Here is an 18,277-nt window from a genome sequence, read left to right as displayed (position 1 = left end):
TAACAAGGGAACCTCCCCATCGCACCCCCCTCAGATTTAGTTGTAAGTTGGCACAGTGGATAGGCCTTCAAAAACTGAACAAAGATCAATCGAGAAAACGGGAAGAAGTTGTATGGAACTATGAAAAAATAAGCAAAATATACAAACGGAGTAGTCCATGTGCAACATCAAGGAAATCGTAGGCGCAGTAGCGCCGTGGTTCGGTGGTTAGCGTGAACAGCTACGGAGCGAGAAGTCCTTGGTTCAAGTCTCGCCTCGAGTGAAAAATTTACAATCTTTATTTTCGCAAAGTTATGATCTGTCCGTTCGTTCATTGACGCCACTGTTCACTGTAATAAGTTTAGTGTCTGTGTTTTGCGACCACACCGCAAAACCGTGCGATTAGTAGACGAAAGGACGTGCCTCTCCAATGGGAACCGAAAACATTTGATCGCGAGGTCACAGGTCAACCGATTCCTCCACAGAAAAACACGTCTGATACATTCTATACGACACTGGTGACGGCATGTGCGTCACATGACAGGAATTTGTTGTCGACCCACCTAACTTGTACACTTGGCGAATGGGTATAAAGATTCTTCTACCTTGCCCGATTTAGGTTTTCTTGTGGATGTGATGATAATCACGCCCAAGAAACTGATGAAAACATAATAGTTTGTCACATAAACTGAAAATAAAAAATTAAACTTTTCACTCTAGGGAAGACTTGAACCAAGGACCTCTCGTTCTGCAGCTGCTCACACTAACCACGGGATCACGACGCTCTTGTACTTGTATTATCCTTGATGTTGCCTATCTTCTGCATGGACCACTCCGTTTATATATTTTGCTCACTTTTTCATAGCTCCACACAACTTCTTCCTGTTTTCTCGATTGATGTGTGTTCAGTTTTTCAAGGCCTATCCACTGTGCCAACTTATAACTAAATCTGAGGGTGGTGCTATGGGGAAGTTCCCTTGTAAGCGTGGCATAGGCCACCTGCCGTTCCTCGAACTACCACGCCTGGCGGAGCACACTGGACTCGCATTCGGGAGGACGACGGTTCAATCCCTTCTCCGGCCATCCTGATTTAGGTTTTCCGTGATTTCCATAAATCGTTTCAGGCAAATGCCGGGATGGTTCCTTTGAAAGGGCACGGCCGATTTCCTTCCCACTCCTTCCCTAACCCGAGCTTGCGGTCCGTCTCTAATGACCTCGTTGTCGACGGGACGTTAAACACTAACCACCACCACCACCTGGCGGAGCGGGGGCCACGAACATGTTAATACGGATGCATCGCGGGCGGGCATAAATATTGCGCAATAGTGTTGCCTCGGTTTTGGCCTCGCATTTCCGCGCAGTATATTGACTTCAAGAGGAATATAATTCCAATCGCAAAAAAGCAGGTGTTGACAGATGTGAAAATTACCGAACTATAAGTTTAATAAGTCACGGCTGCAAAATAATAACACGAATTCTTCACAGACGAATGGGAAAACTGGTAGAAGCTGACCTCGGGGAAGATCAGTGTGGATTCCGTAGATATGTTGGAACACGTGAGGCAATACTGACCCTACGACTTATCTTAGAAGAAAGATTAAGGAAAGGCAAACCTACGTTTCTAGCATTTGCAGACTTAGAGAAAGCTTTTGACAATGTTGATTGGAATACTCTCTTTCAAATTCTGAAGTGGCAGGGGTAAAACACAGGGAGCGAAAGGCTATTTACAATTTGTACAGAAAGCAGATGGCAGTTATAGGAATCGAAGGACATGGAAGGGAAGCAGTGGTTGGGAAGGGAGTGAGACAGGGTTGTAGCCTGTCCCCGATGTTATTCAATCTGTATATTGAGCAAGCAGTAAAGGAAACAAAAGAAAAATTCAGAGTAGGTATTAAAATCCATGGAGAAGAAATAAAAACTCTGAGGTTCGCCGATGACGTTTAATTCTGCCAGAGACAGCAAAGGACTTGGAAGAGCAGTTGAACGGAATGGACAGCGTCTTGAAAGGAGGGTAAAGATGAACAACAACAAAAGCAAAACGAGGATAATGGAATGTAGTCGAATTAAGTCGAGTGATGCTGAGGGAATTAGATTAGGAAATGAGACACTGAAAGTAGTAAAGGAGTTTTGGTATTTGGGGAGCGAAATAACTGATGATGGTCGAAGTAGAGAGGATATAAAATGTAGACTGGCAATGGCAAGGAAAGCGTTTCTGAAGAAGAGAAATTTGTTAACATCGAATATAGATTTAAGTGTCAGGAAGTCATTTCTGAAAGTATTTGTATGGAGTGTAGCCATGTATGGAAGGGAAACATGGACGATAAATAGTTTGGACAAGAAGAGAATAGAAGCTTTCGAAATGTGGTGCTACAGAAGAATGCTGAAGATTAGATGGGTAGATCACATAACTAATGAGGAGGTATTGAATAGGATTGGGGAGAAGTTTGTGGCACAACTTGACTAGAAGAAGGGATCGGTTGGTAGGACATGTTCTGAGGCATCAAGGGATCACAAATTTAGCATTGGAGGGTAGCGTGGAGGGTAAAAATCGTAGAGGGAGACCAAGAGATGAATACACTAAGCAGATTCAGAAGGATGTAGGTTGCAGTAAGTACTGGGAGATGAAGAAGCTTGCACAGGATAGAGTAGCACGGAGAGCGGCATCAAACCAGTCTCAGGACTGAAGACCGCAACAACAACAAGAACAACAACATATTGACACAATATTGTTACGCAGTAAACGCTGATCGTGTGAGGGTCGTGTAAACCACGGTCGAACCGTGTCGGTGCAGGCGATGACCGCTGCCTACGCACCTGGGTACATGTCGGCGTCGGAGCTGAAGAGCACGCAGAGGCCGGTCTCGTAGTTGACGGCGCGGCACGACTCGTTGGCCTGGCAGGCGTCCAGGCAGTCGGTGAGCATCAGCGTGCCCGGCAGCGAGACCAGCAGGTCGCTCGGCGCCGAGAACACGTAGCCCGTCACCAGCTCGAAGCCCGCCAGCTCGGGGTCGCACTCCTCCGGCGCCCCGTACCTGCATAACGCCGTCAGCTGCTGCCTTACTCGCGTCTATTCTCGGTCCTCACACACTTTTCAAGCCTTAAGGGTAGCAGGGATAAAACACACGGAGCCGAAGGTTATCTATAACTGGTACAGAAATCAGGCTGCAGTCAAACGGCGTGGAAGAGTGTCAGCGGTATTTGAGCAGGGCGTGAGGCAAGGTTGTAGCCTCTTATTGATGTTATTCAATCTTTGTATTGAGCAAGCAGTAAGGGAAGCCAAGGGAAAATTTGGAAAGGGAATTAAACTTCGTGGAGAAGAAATAAACACTTTGAAGTTTGCCGATGACGTTGTTATTCCTTCAGATATGGCAAAGGAATACGACAGTTGAACGGAATTGATAGACGAAAAAGACGACCGTGTGAAACCCAGCTCGCTATTCGTCCACGAGACATGGGTTCCCAGGTAGATGCCGTGTTTCTTGACTTCTGCAAGGCGTTCGATACAGTTCCCCACAGTCGTTTAATGAACAAACTAAGAGCATATGGACTATCAGACCAATTGTGTGATTGGATTGAAGATTTCCTAGATAACAGAACGCAGCATGTCATTCTCAATGGAGAGAAGTCTTCCGAAGTAAGAGTGATTTCAGGTGTGCCGCAGGGGAGTGTCGTAGGACCGTTGCAATTCACAATATACATAAATGACCTTGTGGATGACATCGGAAGTTCACTGAGGCTTTTTGCGGATGGTACTGTGGTATATCGAGAGGTTGTAACAATGGAAAATTGTACTGAAATGCAGGAGGATCTGCAGCGAATTGACGCATGGTGCAGCGAATGGCAATTGAATCTCAATGTAGACAAGTGTATTGTGCTGCGAATACATAGAAAGAAAGATCTCTTATCATTTAGCTACAATATAGCAGGTCAGCAACTGGAAGCAGTTAATTTCATAAATTATCTGGGAGTACGCATTAGGAGTGATTTAAAATGCAATGATCATATAAAGTTGATCGTCGGTAAAGCAGATGCCAGACTGAGATTCATTGGAAGAATCCTAAGGAAATGCAATCCGTCACCAGTGTGGGATCCGTACCAGATGGGGTTGACAGAAGAGATAGAGAGGATCCAACGGAGAGCAGCGCGCTTCGTTACAGGATCATTTAGTAATCGCGAAAGCGTTACGGAGATGATAGATAAACTCCAGTGGAAGACTCTGCAGGAGAGACGCTCAGTAGCTCGGTAATGGCTTTTGTTGAAGTTTCGAGAACATACCTTCACCGGGGAGTCAAGCAGTATATTGCTACGTATATCTCGCGAAGAGACCATGAGGATAAAATCAGAGAGATTAGAGCCCACACAGAGGCATACCGACAATCCTTCTTTCCACGAACAATACGAGACTGGAATAGAAGGGAGAACCGATAGAGGTACTCAAGGTACCCTCCGCCACACACAGTCAGATGGCTTGCGGAGTATGGATGTAGATGTAGATGTCTGTTGAAAACAGATTATAAGATGAATATCGACAAAAGTAAAACAGGGACAATGGAGTGTAATCAGATTAAATCAGATGATGCTGAGGAAATTACAGAAGGAAATGAGATACTACAAGTAGAAGATGAGTTTTTCTATTCGGACAGCAAAATAACTGATGACGGCCATCGAAGGGAGGACATGAAATGCACACTGCCAATATCAGAAAAAGCGTTTCTGTTGAAGAGAAATTTCTTAACGTGGAATGTAAATTTGAGTATTGGGACTTCTGCTCTGTCACATACCGCACAGTGGCTTGCGGAGTATAGACGTAAAAGTCTGCAGTGTAGCCTTGTACGGAATTGAAACGTGGACCATAAACAGTCCGGACAAGAAGAGAACAGAAGCCTTCGAATTGTGGTGATACAGAAGAATGTTCGAGATTAGATGCCTAGATCCAAGAGGTACCGAATCTAATCGCAGAAAAAAGAAATTTGTCGCGCAAATTGATTAAAAGAAGGGTTGGTAGGACACAAAAAATGGCTCTGAGCACTATGGGACTTAACTTCTGTGGTCACCAGTCCCCTAGAACTTAGAACTACTTAAACCTAAGGACATCATACATATCCATGCCCGAGGCAGGATTCGAACCTGCGACCGTAGCGGTCGCGCGGTTCCAGACTGTAGCGCCTAGAACCGCTCGGCCACCCCGGCCGGCTGGTAGGACACATCCTGAGGCAACAGTAAATAGTTAATCTGTGTATGGAGCGTACTGTGGGTTGGAGAGTGAGGTCGGTAAAAATTTTCTAAGTAGGCCAAGAACTGACTACAGTAAGCAGCTCCAAATACGTTTAGATTGCAGTGGTTATCGAGAGATGAAAGGCTTGCACAGGATAAACTAAAGTGGACTGATGCGTCAAACGAGACTTAGGACTGAAGAACAGATCAACAACAATAATAATAACCTCTCACTTTCGACCGATGTTGGGAGGCCACATCCTGTGGTGCATTTACAAAGATTTCCTTTTTCCATGAAGTTTCGGCTAGTGTTCTTAATTTAATGTGGACATGTGTAAGTGGTTTCACACTTAACTATCACATGCATCAATAATAATTAGAAGACTGATTACTTTATCGAGGAATGAGGCCGAGGGACGTAGCACAGTGTCAGGTCACTGAACTCGCACTCACGACGATGACGGTTCAGATCGCCATCTTCCAGATTTACTTTTCCGTGATTTCCTAAAACTATTTAAGGCAAATTCCCGAATGGTTATGTGGAAGGGAATATGGCCGTTTTCGTATCCTATCCTTCCCCAGTCCGAGCTTGTGCTCCGTCTCTGATAACCTCATCGCCTTCGGGACGTTAAACCTTGATGTTCCTTTCTTCCTTAGAGGATGGGAGAAGAAAGTTGGAAGTATATTAGAAGAAGACACGTTTCGCTTCACGATTAGGTGCAATTTTATCGTTGCGGTTGATAGTAAAATGGCGGATTAAGGAAAAACAAGGAAAATTACATTGCAGCCGTAAATTTGGAGAACACTTACGATAATGAAGAACAAAATATTATTTTTAAATGCTTAGGCAGTGTGAAATTACGTACAGAGACAGAAAAGTAGTTCGTTCTTTTTATGCGAAGCAAGCTGGAGCAGTAAGGTCGGAGGAAATCATAAAATACATCAAAATCAGGAAAGGTATAAACTAAGGTTGCTCCCAGTCATCATTGATGTTTAAAGGTCTATCTCGACGTGGGAGTAGCTTCTCGCGGACTGTAGACAGCGTGTTACAGTTCGATGAAGACGTAGCATTGGTCGCCGAATGTGAATAGGAATTGACTCGGGCTGTTATTGAAATGGAAAGTGCGCCAGCTGATTGTTGTAAACAAAAAGAATACTGAAGTGCAAAGAGTTGGCGCAGCAGGTGGATGTGCTGGGTGGTCAAATGTTTAAATAATCAGTAACTCTCGAAGAAGTGTGGCGGTAGTGGTGGTGAAAATGCTAAGATAGACCATCGAATAAACAATCCTCCACGAAATGGACGAACGGCGGGATCGTCGTATTTGACATTCACAAGAATTCGACAATGAGAGGTGCTTTCGTCGCGTGCGCCGATGAGGTGATGCCTGGAGGCTGGACAGCCAACTCTTACTGTTTTGGAAATATCGCGAATGTCTGACACGATGATCCGGTCGTTCGCCCGAGAACTTTTCCTTCATAGTATTCGTCAGGAAACGCGAAAGGTCTACAATAATCCCCCAAGTAGAGAAAGTAAGAAATTAAAAGTTTGTGAGGTCCTCGTTCCGGTGACGGAAGGGCACTGAAGGAGATGCTAGATGCGGTTGTACGCTGGCAAACTGCGCCACGTGCGAAGCCTCACCCATTCTCAGCGGCGAGGTCGGACATGTCTAGATCGTTGTCGGCGTCGTCACTGAGGGCCGCTGGCGGGTCCTCGGGAGCGGCCTCCGTCATCCCCAGAACCGTCTCCTCCTCTTCCACCTGAGCCAGCGCAGCGGGAACCAGGAGCAACAGCAGCAGCACCAGAGGTGGCGGTGTGCAACCCATGGCTGGTCGAGATCTGAAACACGAGGACAGCTGTAGCGCTCTCCACAACTTTACATCTGCTACTACATTCATTAAGTTTTGAGACTAGCGCCTTTAGTGTAGGCACCCACAAGAACCTGAGTGTCTCACAAGATGCCGCGTAACAAGGCGTATACTTTTTTTTATTACTGTTTAAAATTGTCTTTCGACCTGAAGGCCAGAAGGCGAGGCCGTGACTTCAACAGATCCACATCCTCGCTCAAAATGTCGCCGTTGGCTGCAAAGCACTTATGCCAGCGTTCGTATAGCTGCTGTTTACACCGCTGAAACATGGTGGCAGGGAGGTACTTAATGGCTTCTCTTGCAACAGTCACGACCTCTTTGGCTGAACGAAATTTACGCCCATGTAGGAGTTCTTTCGTGCGGGGAAATGAGACAAAGTCGCATGGTACGAGATCAAGTGAGTACGGAGGGTGCAGCAAGAGACTGACATGTTACCGTCCAAGTTCCTCCTGAACGAGCACAGAGCGATCTGCAGGGCGTTGTCGTGTAGCAACAGCCAATTTTTCCCACGCCAAGGATCAGGACGATGAAGGCGAAATTAATCGCGTAGATTGCCGGATCTCTTTGTAGTGGATTTTGTTCATGTTACACCATCTGGGATGAATTCCTTGTTAGTAATTCTATTTGAAGCAGAAACCAGTTCTAACAGTACCGTGCCTTTTGACCTGTCTTTTAACGTTTTTTTCTGTTACTGGCGTTTTCCCTTTTTCCAGGTGGCGGATTCTCGCTTCAGTTGCAGATCGCACCGGAAACGCTTTCGTTATAGTCCTGTTGAGAAACGACGGATCATCGTCAGCAACACTGATCAAGTCACTATGATCCGACCATCACTCAGGTCTTGCGTCAGGATGCGTGGCACACGTTCTGCGAAGCACGCGATATGTTCGGACCATCAAATGGTTCAAATGGCTCTGAGCATCATGGGACTTAACATCTGAGGTCATCAGTCCCCTAGAACTTAGAACTACTTTAACCTAACTAACCTAAGGACATCACACACATCCATGCCCGAGGCAGGATTCCAACCTGCGGCCGTAGTGGTTGCGCGGTTCCAAACTGAAGCGCCTATAACCGCTTGGCAACACCTGTCCTCAGATGTTAAGTCCCATAGTGCCACACCGGCCGGCCTCGGACCATCGGTCAAAATTTTGTACCACGTACCATGGCTCACCGTTACTGTTGCTGAGAAATCGTCTACCATTTGGAAGCGACTGGCACGCTCCAACATTGCAACCTTTTCCATCGCACGTTCAGTTCCAACCGTTTGTGGCCGACTCCTCAAAACTGTCTCTTTCTTGCGGAAAACATCGATACACGCATAACATGACACTGCGACTCAGTACAACGTCGCCATAAACTTTCTGCATCATATGTAACATTTTGGAAGCTTTTTTCCCTAATGTCTGTAGAATTGGATGTTTGACTGTTCTTCAAACTGCGACATACTCGGGTTCCGCGCGCGCTGTCGTATCTCTGTCACAACAAACACCTTAATTCTGCTCACAGTGCATGCACTTTACTGTCTCTTGTTGGGACGAGAGAGACTGACTCTGACAAGGTTCTATACCACGGTGCTACGAGCCCAGTCTCAGAACTTAATAACTGTACAAGGTGTATCTTCACTCCGCAAGCCACCTTACGGTGTGTGCCGGAGGGTACTTTGTGTACCACTGTCACTTTTCCCCATTCCTGTTGTAGTCACGAATGGTTCGCGGGAAGAATGATGTTGGTAAGCAGCTGTGTGAGTTCATATCTCTCTAATTTTACCGTCACATTCTTCTCGCGAAGTATGCGTAAGAGGAAGCAATATATTGGTTGACTCCTCTGGCAACGTGCACTCTCTGATTTTTTTACAGTAATCCATACCATAATGCAGAACGTTTGTCATGCAGCGTCTGCGACTGCAGTTGGCTGAGCGCCTCCGTGAGACTTTCGCACGCACTAAATGAACCGAAATGCGCGGCTCTTCTTTGGATATTTTCTTTTTCCTCTATCAATCCTATCTGGTATGGCTCCCAGACTAACGAGCAGTGTTCAAGTATTGGTCGAACGAGTGTTTTGTAAGCTACGACGGAATGCTGGAAAGTAATGGCTTCGAGTTTTTTATGTGGAAACTCTTAAAGCTTTTGAAATAATACAAACGCAATCAATATTCTACATCTTTTGTCGTCATATCAACATATTTGCAGCCCACTGCTGCTACAGGGAACTGTATCGTGTAACATAAGCCGGTGTGCAACGTAAATATGCCGGTGCTTGGGAAACAGCTTGCTACAATCGAGTTTCGAATTCGAAGAGTTCGTCCACACATGAAGACCCTCTCCTTCAGCATGACATGAAAGAAAACACACGAGCGCTGCGAGATCCGCAACACCTTGGGTTCACGGCCATCGATCACCCTTCATGCAGTCCCGACTTGGGCCCATCCGATTTCAATCTGTTTGCAGAACACCTCTGAGGACTTCTTTTTTTTTTCAGTGATGAAGCGGTACAAGCAGTGGTGAGGTTGTGGGTCCCTCAACAAAGTCAGACATTCTACAGTGACGGTATCAACTAAATGGTCACTTGTTGGGAGAAATGTATTCGTCGCCAGGGTGACTATGTTGAGAAACAAATATATAGACATAAAGAATAAAGATGTAGAAAGTTAAAATCGTCTGTTTTATGCAAAAATCTTTAAGGGTTTTCATATAAAAACTTCGGTGGCAAGCCCTCGTATTTTCGTGTTCAAATGGAGTTAACTGGATATGTGGAAAACTTATAGACGAGAGAAAAAAACATCGTTGAAGAATTCAGTTCGGTCTAAAGCCAGTTTCGTTTAAAACAGCTACCGAGTTCCGCCTTTCAAATCGATGCCAAGAAATAGCTTTGTTTCTTCTGACCACCATTTTTCCATGAGTGCCACATAGTTTTTTATTTTTGTTAGTCTTCTGACTGGTTTGATGCGTCTCTACTACATACACATTTGTTGAAGTCACAGTTTCGCCAGTAAGGTCGTACACGCGCGCGTGTGTGTGTGTGTGTGTGTGTGTGTGTGTGTGTGTGTAATTACGTCCGGGGTTTCAAAGATGATTGTGCGAAAACAACAAGCCAGAAAATGTCCACATTTCAGTGGATACAGCTTGTCTCCCAAGTTTTTAACGCGCATTACAGGTGCTTACTATGGATACTGGTAGGCAGCAAACTTCAGTGTGAACGTGCGATTCGCTGAAGTCGTTGATACGAAAGTCCCAGGAAGGCACGACAGCAGCCCTTTAGAAATCTGTTCCTTGTGTTGTATATACGCATGTGCGAACTAATTCGATGCGACAGTACGAAGCACATCATTTGTCTCCATGTTGTTACGCGCCTCCTACCGAGTACAACTACATCAGGGCTCGTCTCGCGAATCGAAACCAAGAGATACTCTATCCACTGATGTATATAATTTTTATAATATGTATATGTATATAATTTTTATAATTTTTATTATTATTACCTCAATCGGAATGTCTATAGGATTTCTTCGCTGTCGGTCTATCTGTGTGTCTGTCTGGCCAACCGACTGTTAAAGACCGTTTTTCTCTGGAGTGGGTAGACGTATCAGGCTAAGTATATGTCAGATATTCAGGTCTACGGCCCCATGACGGTGTAAAAAATTGAAGCTTCTAGGTCGATGAAATCAGAAGATATGGCCGTTTATGCCACGTATTTTGATACTCGCAAACTCACTTATCAAAACCTGTAGGGTAGTACCCATTGACCTAGAAGGCAGGAAAGCATGTTTCGCAGTACAAGTAAAGGAAAAAAATTTAAAAAATTAATTAGTAATTATATAACACGAAAAATATTTCTTTTGCTGTTTGTTATCCGGCTTCCAACTTAAAACATTCTCGAAAGTCTTGGAATTACTGAGACCAATGACGTACCAGTATCAGTGTCGATTGTTGAGATTCTGGTTTCGCGTTATGGATGAACTGTCTATGTACCTAATTAAGTTCGTACGAAACCCCCAGAGCGTGATTCCTTCCCGCACCTGGCCAATTTTTCTCTATGTCTTGTACTTTTGGTGGAGTCGTCTTCTGAAACTCTGAATGTACTTAGGTTAGGTTAGATTAGAATAACCGTTTATTTCATTAGGCAACGGCCTATTGGACTTTGTATGCTTCCTCGTTCTAACAACTCACTCTCACAGCTAGCAACAGAAGGACCTGCAGTTTAATGTGAAATGTTTCGCTAAGTGTTTTTCACACTGCAGGGGTTTAGCTATTCGTTAGTTACCACGGGAAAAAACTCGTAGGACACACCTGGGGTTGTAGCCCACGTAAATAGATATTTGATCTTTTACACGCGGAACTATCAAGCCATAGAAAAGAAATGGCTCTGAGCACTATGGGACTCAACTTCTGAGGTCATTAGTCCCCTAGAACTTAGAACTAGTTAAACCTAACTAACCTAAGGACATCACAAACATCCATGCCCGAGGCAGGATTGGAACCTGCGACCGTAGCAGTCTTGCGGTTCCAGACTGCAGCGCCTTTAACCGCACGGCCACTTCGGCCGGCAGAAAAGAAATTTTTCATATGTGTAACACTCTGGATAACATCATTTCGAAGTAATAGAGCGCGTTGCACAGCTCCAGGGTTGTATTACGCTGCATTCGATGGTTTGTAATTACACCCTTTTTGTGCACTTGTCGTGATACCGTTCAGTTTTCGCTCCGCAGCGAAGCGTTCAGACGGCTTTAACACGTAACAGCAATTACGCGTCTGGTGTAATGTATGCCAGAATACCCGGCGGCGTCACCGTGTCCCCAGTTTCACTCCAGAGGTACTGTTAGTTCCGAGAACTTGTCCCATAATTAACAACTCAGGCATTATGTGCCTTTGTGCTCGGAATTAGCCAAGCAAAATAATACAATGCAATAATGAACTCTCTGCGTTCCAGCTTACTGAATGCGGAATGCAAGTCAACTAATCATTTTCGATGTGACATTGACGAATTAGGCTGCCGTTAACTATACATAATGCTTCTAAAATATTAAACAGGTGTATGTATTAGTACTGTTTCTCGCAAAGCTGTTTTGAGTACTTTGACAGATACTTGTTCTTCGCATACCAGAAACGTGAAAGAGCGCAACGTTCGAGACATTACTGTGTTTCAAGAAGGTTAGGAACTTATTATTATCTTCTTTTTTAAAAATTGCTGACTTTAAAACTGGTAGCACACACTTGTTTTTGTTCGTTGTCTGAACCTATTTTATGTATCTACAATCTGAATGGTTTCTTTGGTTATCACTGTATGAAAATTAGGTAGAACGAAATTTTGAAACCGAGATAGGTGGTGTTGTGGTTAGTACACTGGACTCGCATTCGGAAGGCCGATGGTTCGGATCCGCGTCTGGCCGGTGCGCGTCTGGCCATCCAGATTTAGATTTTGCGTGGTTTTCCTAAATTGCTCCAAGCAAATGCCGGGATGGTTTCTTTGGAAGGGCACAGCCAATTCCTTCCCCCAAGCTTGAAACTTTCTGAACTTTTGCTCCGTCTCTAATGATCCCGATGTCGACGGGACGTTCAAGCCTAATCTTCCTTCCTTTCTTCTTTCGAGACTCTAACGTGGATGAAGCTTTCGTTAGCACTGCGATACCGATTGCGCTATCCGAGCACGCGGACTGACTGACTGGCATACTCAAAACCCTAGCCTTACAGGTGTAGGGAGGCAGTTCGATAATTGTTAGTGTACTGCCTCGAAAGTCGGAGATCACCGTTCGAGGTCAGGTGCGGTTCAGAGTCTTAACTGCTCATTAAGTGTCGATCGCACTTTATATTCACTTACGTGTAAACATCATCATCTCAGTTATTCATTTGCTTGTTCAGTGAAAACGACGAAACGACTTTGTTCGTAATTCTCATTAATCGGCTTCCTTAGCTGAATCTTCGGCGCATTTTCGTTTCATTAAGGAAAATTCGCGCGTTTCAGAACCTAAAAGATGTAAAATATTCGGCTCTGTCATGCGGAAGCTGCAAATCATCAAAAGCTTAAGTCCTGTCTAGTCACACTGAAGGTAGTAGTAAATTGGCCAGCCCTAATAGATGATAAATTATTCTAAAAAGGTGAATGCCACCAAATCAGGCGCTAAATTAGGCGCTCACGTCACGTTCCGAAGTTGCCGTTGCGTACACCTGTTACTGGCTCTACCGGTTCTACAAAACACGCGGGAGGATGAGGTTGCGAGAGAGAGAGAGAGAGAGAGAGAGAGAGAGAGAGAGAGAGAGAGAGAGAGAGAGAGCGGGGGGTAGTTGCCGGAGCCGATGAGCTGCGGTCTTAGTTGTCACTCAGAAAGGAATGTATTGGGCAATATTAGCAGGGGATAAGGAAGTCGCGTGTAGAATTCATCAGAATGGAATGAATGATGACTGTCGAGGAGCATGTATCACATGCAGCAGTTGAGACAGTTTGCATTCCGCTAATTTTATAATAAGCACCGCCGAAATTAGAAAGGGGGAACCAACTGTTTATCCTGCGTTCGACGACGAAAGAACTCTCATAAGCAGCATATGCACTCACATTAAGACGAGAAAGGCGTTAGTTAATATTTTTATGTGGATTTTGCTGAGAAACGGAAATCAGAGATGGATTATTTTAAAATAAAAAGAACTGACCAGGTGCGTGAAGAACTCTCTCACTGACGGTTCCGTACAAACTTGATTAGTGGGTATATAGACAGATCATCCATTCCGGGGACCGAGAATCTCGACGATTTTTGCCTGTTATTGAGATTGATACTGACAAGATATCGCTGTCAATATTTTCGACAATGCTTCAATTTCCATAATATAAATGGACATGAAGTCATACAGGAAACAGGGTACCATTAGCATATTGAAGAACCAAAGAGAGATGTAAACAGGCAGAATACGGCGCTGCGGTCGGCAACGCCTATGTAAGCAATAAGTGTCTAGCGCAGTTCTTAGATCGGTTACTGCTACTACAATGGCAGGTTATCAAGATTTAAGTGAGTTTGAAAGTGATATTATAGTCGGCACACGAGCGATGGGACACAGCATCTCCGAGGTCTCCGAGGTAGCGATGAAGTGGGGATTTTCCCGTACGAACATTTGACGAGTGTACGGTAAACATAAGGAATCCGGTAAAATATCAAATCTCCGACATCACTGCGGCCGGAAAAATATCCTGCAAGAACGGGACCAACGACGACTGAAGAGAATCATTCAACGTGAGCGAAGTGCTACCCTTCCGAAAAATGATGCAGATTTCAACGCTAGGCCATCAACAAGTATCAGCGTGCGAACGATTCAACGAAACATCATCGATATGGGCTTTCAGAGCCGAAGGCCCACTCCTGTACCCTCGATGTCTGCACGACACAAAGCTTTACGCCTCGCCTGCGTTCGTCAACACCGACATTGGACTGTTGATTACTGGAAACATGTTGCCTGATTGTATAGAGCGGATGGACCTGTGCAATTGGAGTAATATGGGACCCCTGATATGTCTAGATACGACTCTGTCAGGTTACACATATGTAAGCATCCTGTCTGATCACCTGCAACCATTCATGTGCATTGTGCATTCCGACTGACTTGGCAATTATAGCAGGACAATGCAAAACTCTACACGTTCAGAATTGCTACAGAATGGCTCCAGGAACACTCTTCTGAGTTTAAACGTTCCTGCTGACCATCAGACACTCTAGACATGAACATTATTGAGCATATCGGGGATGCTTCGCAACGACCTTTTCAGAAGAGATCTCCACCCCTTCGTTCTCTTACGGTTTTATGCACAGCCCTGCATGATTCATGGTGTCATTTCCTTCCAGCACTAATTCAGACATTGTGAGTGTGTGTGTATTAAATTGGGGACCTAGAAACGACGGAGAGGCTTCGCCACGCCGTAGCCCTCAGTGGTTCACAACCCCACAATAGGCCACCACACCGCCGCCCACACCGAACCCAGGGTTATTGTGCGGTTCGGCCCTCAGTGGACACCCTCTGGAAATGTCACATACCAGAAGAGTGTAACTCTAAATGTTTGCGTGGTAGAGTAATAATTATGGTGTACGCGGAGACTCTTTGCACTCGCCGACTTAGTGTAACTGAGGCAGAATACTGAGCAAGCAATAAAGGAAACAAAAGAAAAGTTCGGAGTAGGTATTAAAATCCATGGAGAAGAAATAAAAACTTTGAGGTTCGCCAATGACATTGTAATTCTGTCAGAGACAGCAAAGGACTGGGAAGAGCAATTGAACTGAATGGACAGTGTCTTGAAAGGAGGGTATAAGATGAACATCAACAAAAGCAAAACGAGGATAATGGAATGTAGTCGAATTAAATCGGGTGATGCTGAGGGAATTAGATTAGGAAGTGAGACACTTAAAGTAGTAAAGGAGTTTTGCTATTTGGGGAGCAAAATAACTGATGATGGTCGAAGTAGAGAGGATATAAAATGTAGACTGGCAATGGCAAGGAAAGCGTTTCTGAAGAAGAAAAATTTGTTAACATCGAGTATAGATTTCAAAAATGGTTCAAATGGCTATGAGCACTATGGGACTATGGTCATCAGTCCCCTAGAACTTAGAACTACTTAAACCTAACTAACCTAAGGACATCACAAACATCCATGCCCGAGGCAGGATTCGAACCTGCGACCGTGGCGGTCGCACGGTTCCAGACTGTAGCGCCTAGAACCGCTTGGCCACTCTGGCCGGCTGAGTATAGATTTAAATGTCAGGAAGTCATTTCTGAAAGTATTTGTATGGAGTGTACCAATTTATGGAAGTGAAACGTGGACGATAAATAGCTTAGACAAGAAGAGAATAGAAGCTTTCGAAATGTGGTGCTACAGAAGAATGCTGAAGATTAGATGGGTTGATCGCATAAGTAATGAGGAGGTATTGAATAGAATTGGGGAGAAGAGGAGCTTGTGGCACAACTTGACTAGAAGAAGGGATCGGTTGGTAGGACATGTTCTGAGACATCGAGGGATCACCAATTTAGTATTGGAGGGCAGCTTGGAGGGTAAAAATCGTAGGGGGAGACCAAGAGATGAATACACTAAGCAGATTCAGAAGGATGTAGGTTGCAGTAGGTACTGGGAGATGAAGAAGCTTGCACAGGATAGAGTAGCATGGAGAGCTGCATCAAACCAGTCTCAGGACTGAAGACCACAACAACAACAAGGGGAACCAGCCCCCATTCGCCAAGGCAGATGGAAAACCGCCTTAAAAACCATCCGCAGACTGGCCGGCACACCGGACCTCGACACTAATCCGCCGGGCGGATTCGTGCCGGGGACCAGCACGCCTTCCCGCTCGAGAAGCAGCGCCTAAGATCGCGCGGCTAGCCGGCCAGGCTACTTCAGGCGTTCATCGAGTCCATGCTACGTCGTGTTGCGGCACTTGTGCGTCTTCGCTAGGGCCCTACATGATACTAGGCAGATGCACCAGTTTCTTTGGCTCTTCAGTGTATATGGATTATCATTCGAATTATTATTTGGCACAATGCCCTCTGCACGTCCAACAGTTTGTAGGGGGAATTTATGAACATCAGAATGAGAACTAAACTCTGCAGTGGAGTGTGCGCTGATACAAAGCTTCCTGGCAGATTAAAATTGTGTGCCGGACCGAGACTCGAACTTTACAGAAACTCTCCTGCGTTGTTTGGAAGGTAGGAGACGAGGTACTGGCGGAAGTAAAGCTGTGAGGACGGAGCGTGAGTCGAGCTTGGGTAGCTCAGTTGGTAGAGCACTTGCCCGCGAAAGGCAAAGATCCCGAGTTCGAGTCTCGGTCCGGCACACAGTTTTAATATTCCAGGAAGTTTCATATTAGCGCACACTCCGCTGCAGAGTGAAAATCTCATTCTGGAAACATCCCCTAGGCTGTGGCTAAGACATGTCTCGGCAATATCCTTTCTTTAAGGAGTGCCTAGTCCTGCATGGTTCGCAGGAGAGCTTCTGTAAGATTTGGAAGGTAGGAGACGAGGTACTGGCGGAAGTAAAGCTGTGAGGACGGAGCGTGAGTCGTGCTTGGGTAGCTTAGTTGCTAGAGCACTTGCCCGCGAAAGGGAAAGGTCCCGAGTTCGAGTCTCGGTCCGGCAGACAGTTTTAATCTGCCAGGAAGTTTCCATTTATGAATATCTTGTATTTGAGATAGGACGAAAAATATGCTCTGGTTATAGATGCGAAATTTTAAATATCTTCGCGATTTATTTCAGAAATGACCCAAATATTTTATCGTCTCTGATAACCCTAAGGACGTTTGTATGTTGTGCAGTACATAACGTGTTACATCCGGTACTTTATTCTCGTTTTTCACTCATGTTTTTACACTCACCACAGTACACCTCCCCTATCGGTAATAGGCTATTTCCCCTCGCTTCGTGCATAGTCATATTGTGACATGTTGATGTGGACTTGATAAATGCCCTTTCTTTGCTGCAAATCTCATTGCATTATTAGAGTGTGTACTGCGCTGTTAAGCAATCCCTGTGTTAATCATCGCGAGGAATCTCAATTAACGCGGAAGTCTGTTTTCGAGCTCGGAGTCTTCCCGCCACATTAACAAAGCGCAGTGCGCGGCAGCGCGTCGATCGCGTGAGAAACGGATCTTAATTGCGCAGCAGGAAAGGCACGATGTCGTAGATAGGACGGGGAAGGTGCGCCAGAAGCGAGCCAGCTCTTTCGGTACTTTCGCTTCTGGCCCGCTGCTGAACAGGCGTCAGATAAGATATCCCGCAGCATTTTCACACGGTGTATGGCCGGGTAGCAGCAGCAAACGTCGACGTTCGGTGTGAGTCAGCGTGGGATACGCGGAAGGCGGCTCGCGCCAACTTAACTGTACGCAGGCAGCGAGCCCAGTTAACCCGGAACAATGAGTGGGACCGCTCCGCCCTCGTCGGCGGTAGCCAGCCAGCCTGCCGGTCTGTCCCGTTGCCAAGTGGGAGCATTCTCTTCGGCCTACACGGAGGCATCCGACCCTACTGTTGGCGTGACTTGATACGCTAGGTGTCTCGCAGCTGAGTTAACTTCAGCACTCCCAGGCGTCATTACCGAGCCATTCCGCGTCCACTATCAAGCTTTGGCCTCCGCTCAACGCCTCCGTGCGTAGTTATCTTGTGGGATCACAAAACTACGTTGCAACATAGTCATTTTCAGATTGTCCAACCTCACCGCGGAGTATCTTCTTTGGGTCATATTATATCTTTCCCCGCTTCCATTC

General features: G+C 45.5%; 1 protein-coding gene across 1 annotated transcript in view; it reads right to left on the bottom strand.

The window, feature by feature from the left end:
* LOC124620006 overlaps positions 1-18,277 on the bottom strand; it is a 219,216-nt gene that overhangs the window by 131,879 nt on the left and 69,060 nt on the right. The window contains exons 2-3 of the mRNA XM_047146671.1: positions 6,833-7,030; positions 2,794-3,011 (exon numbers count right to left, since the gene is read on the bottom strand). Coding sequence (XP_047002627.1) covers positions 2,794-3,011; positions 6,833-7,017 — 403 coding nt within the window. The 5' untranslated portion in view covers positions 7,018-7,030. The remainder of the gene's footprint in view (positions 1-2,793; positions 3,012-6,832; positions 7,031-18,277) is intronic.

Source organism: Schistocerca americana, chromosome 6, assembly GCF_021461395.2.
Source record: "Schistocerca americana isolate TAMUIC-IGC-003095 chromosome 6, iqSchAmer2.1, whole genome shotgun sequence".
NCBI lineage: Eukaryota > Metazoa > Arthropoda > Insecta > Orthoptera > Acrididae > Schistocerca > Schistocerca americana.
The sequence above is the reverse complement of the archived record's forward strand: the minus strand, read 5'-3'. Positions and strand labels throughout refer to the sequence as shown.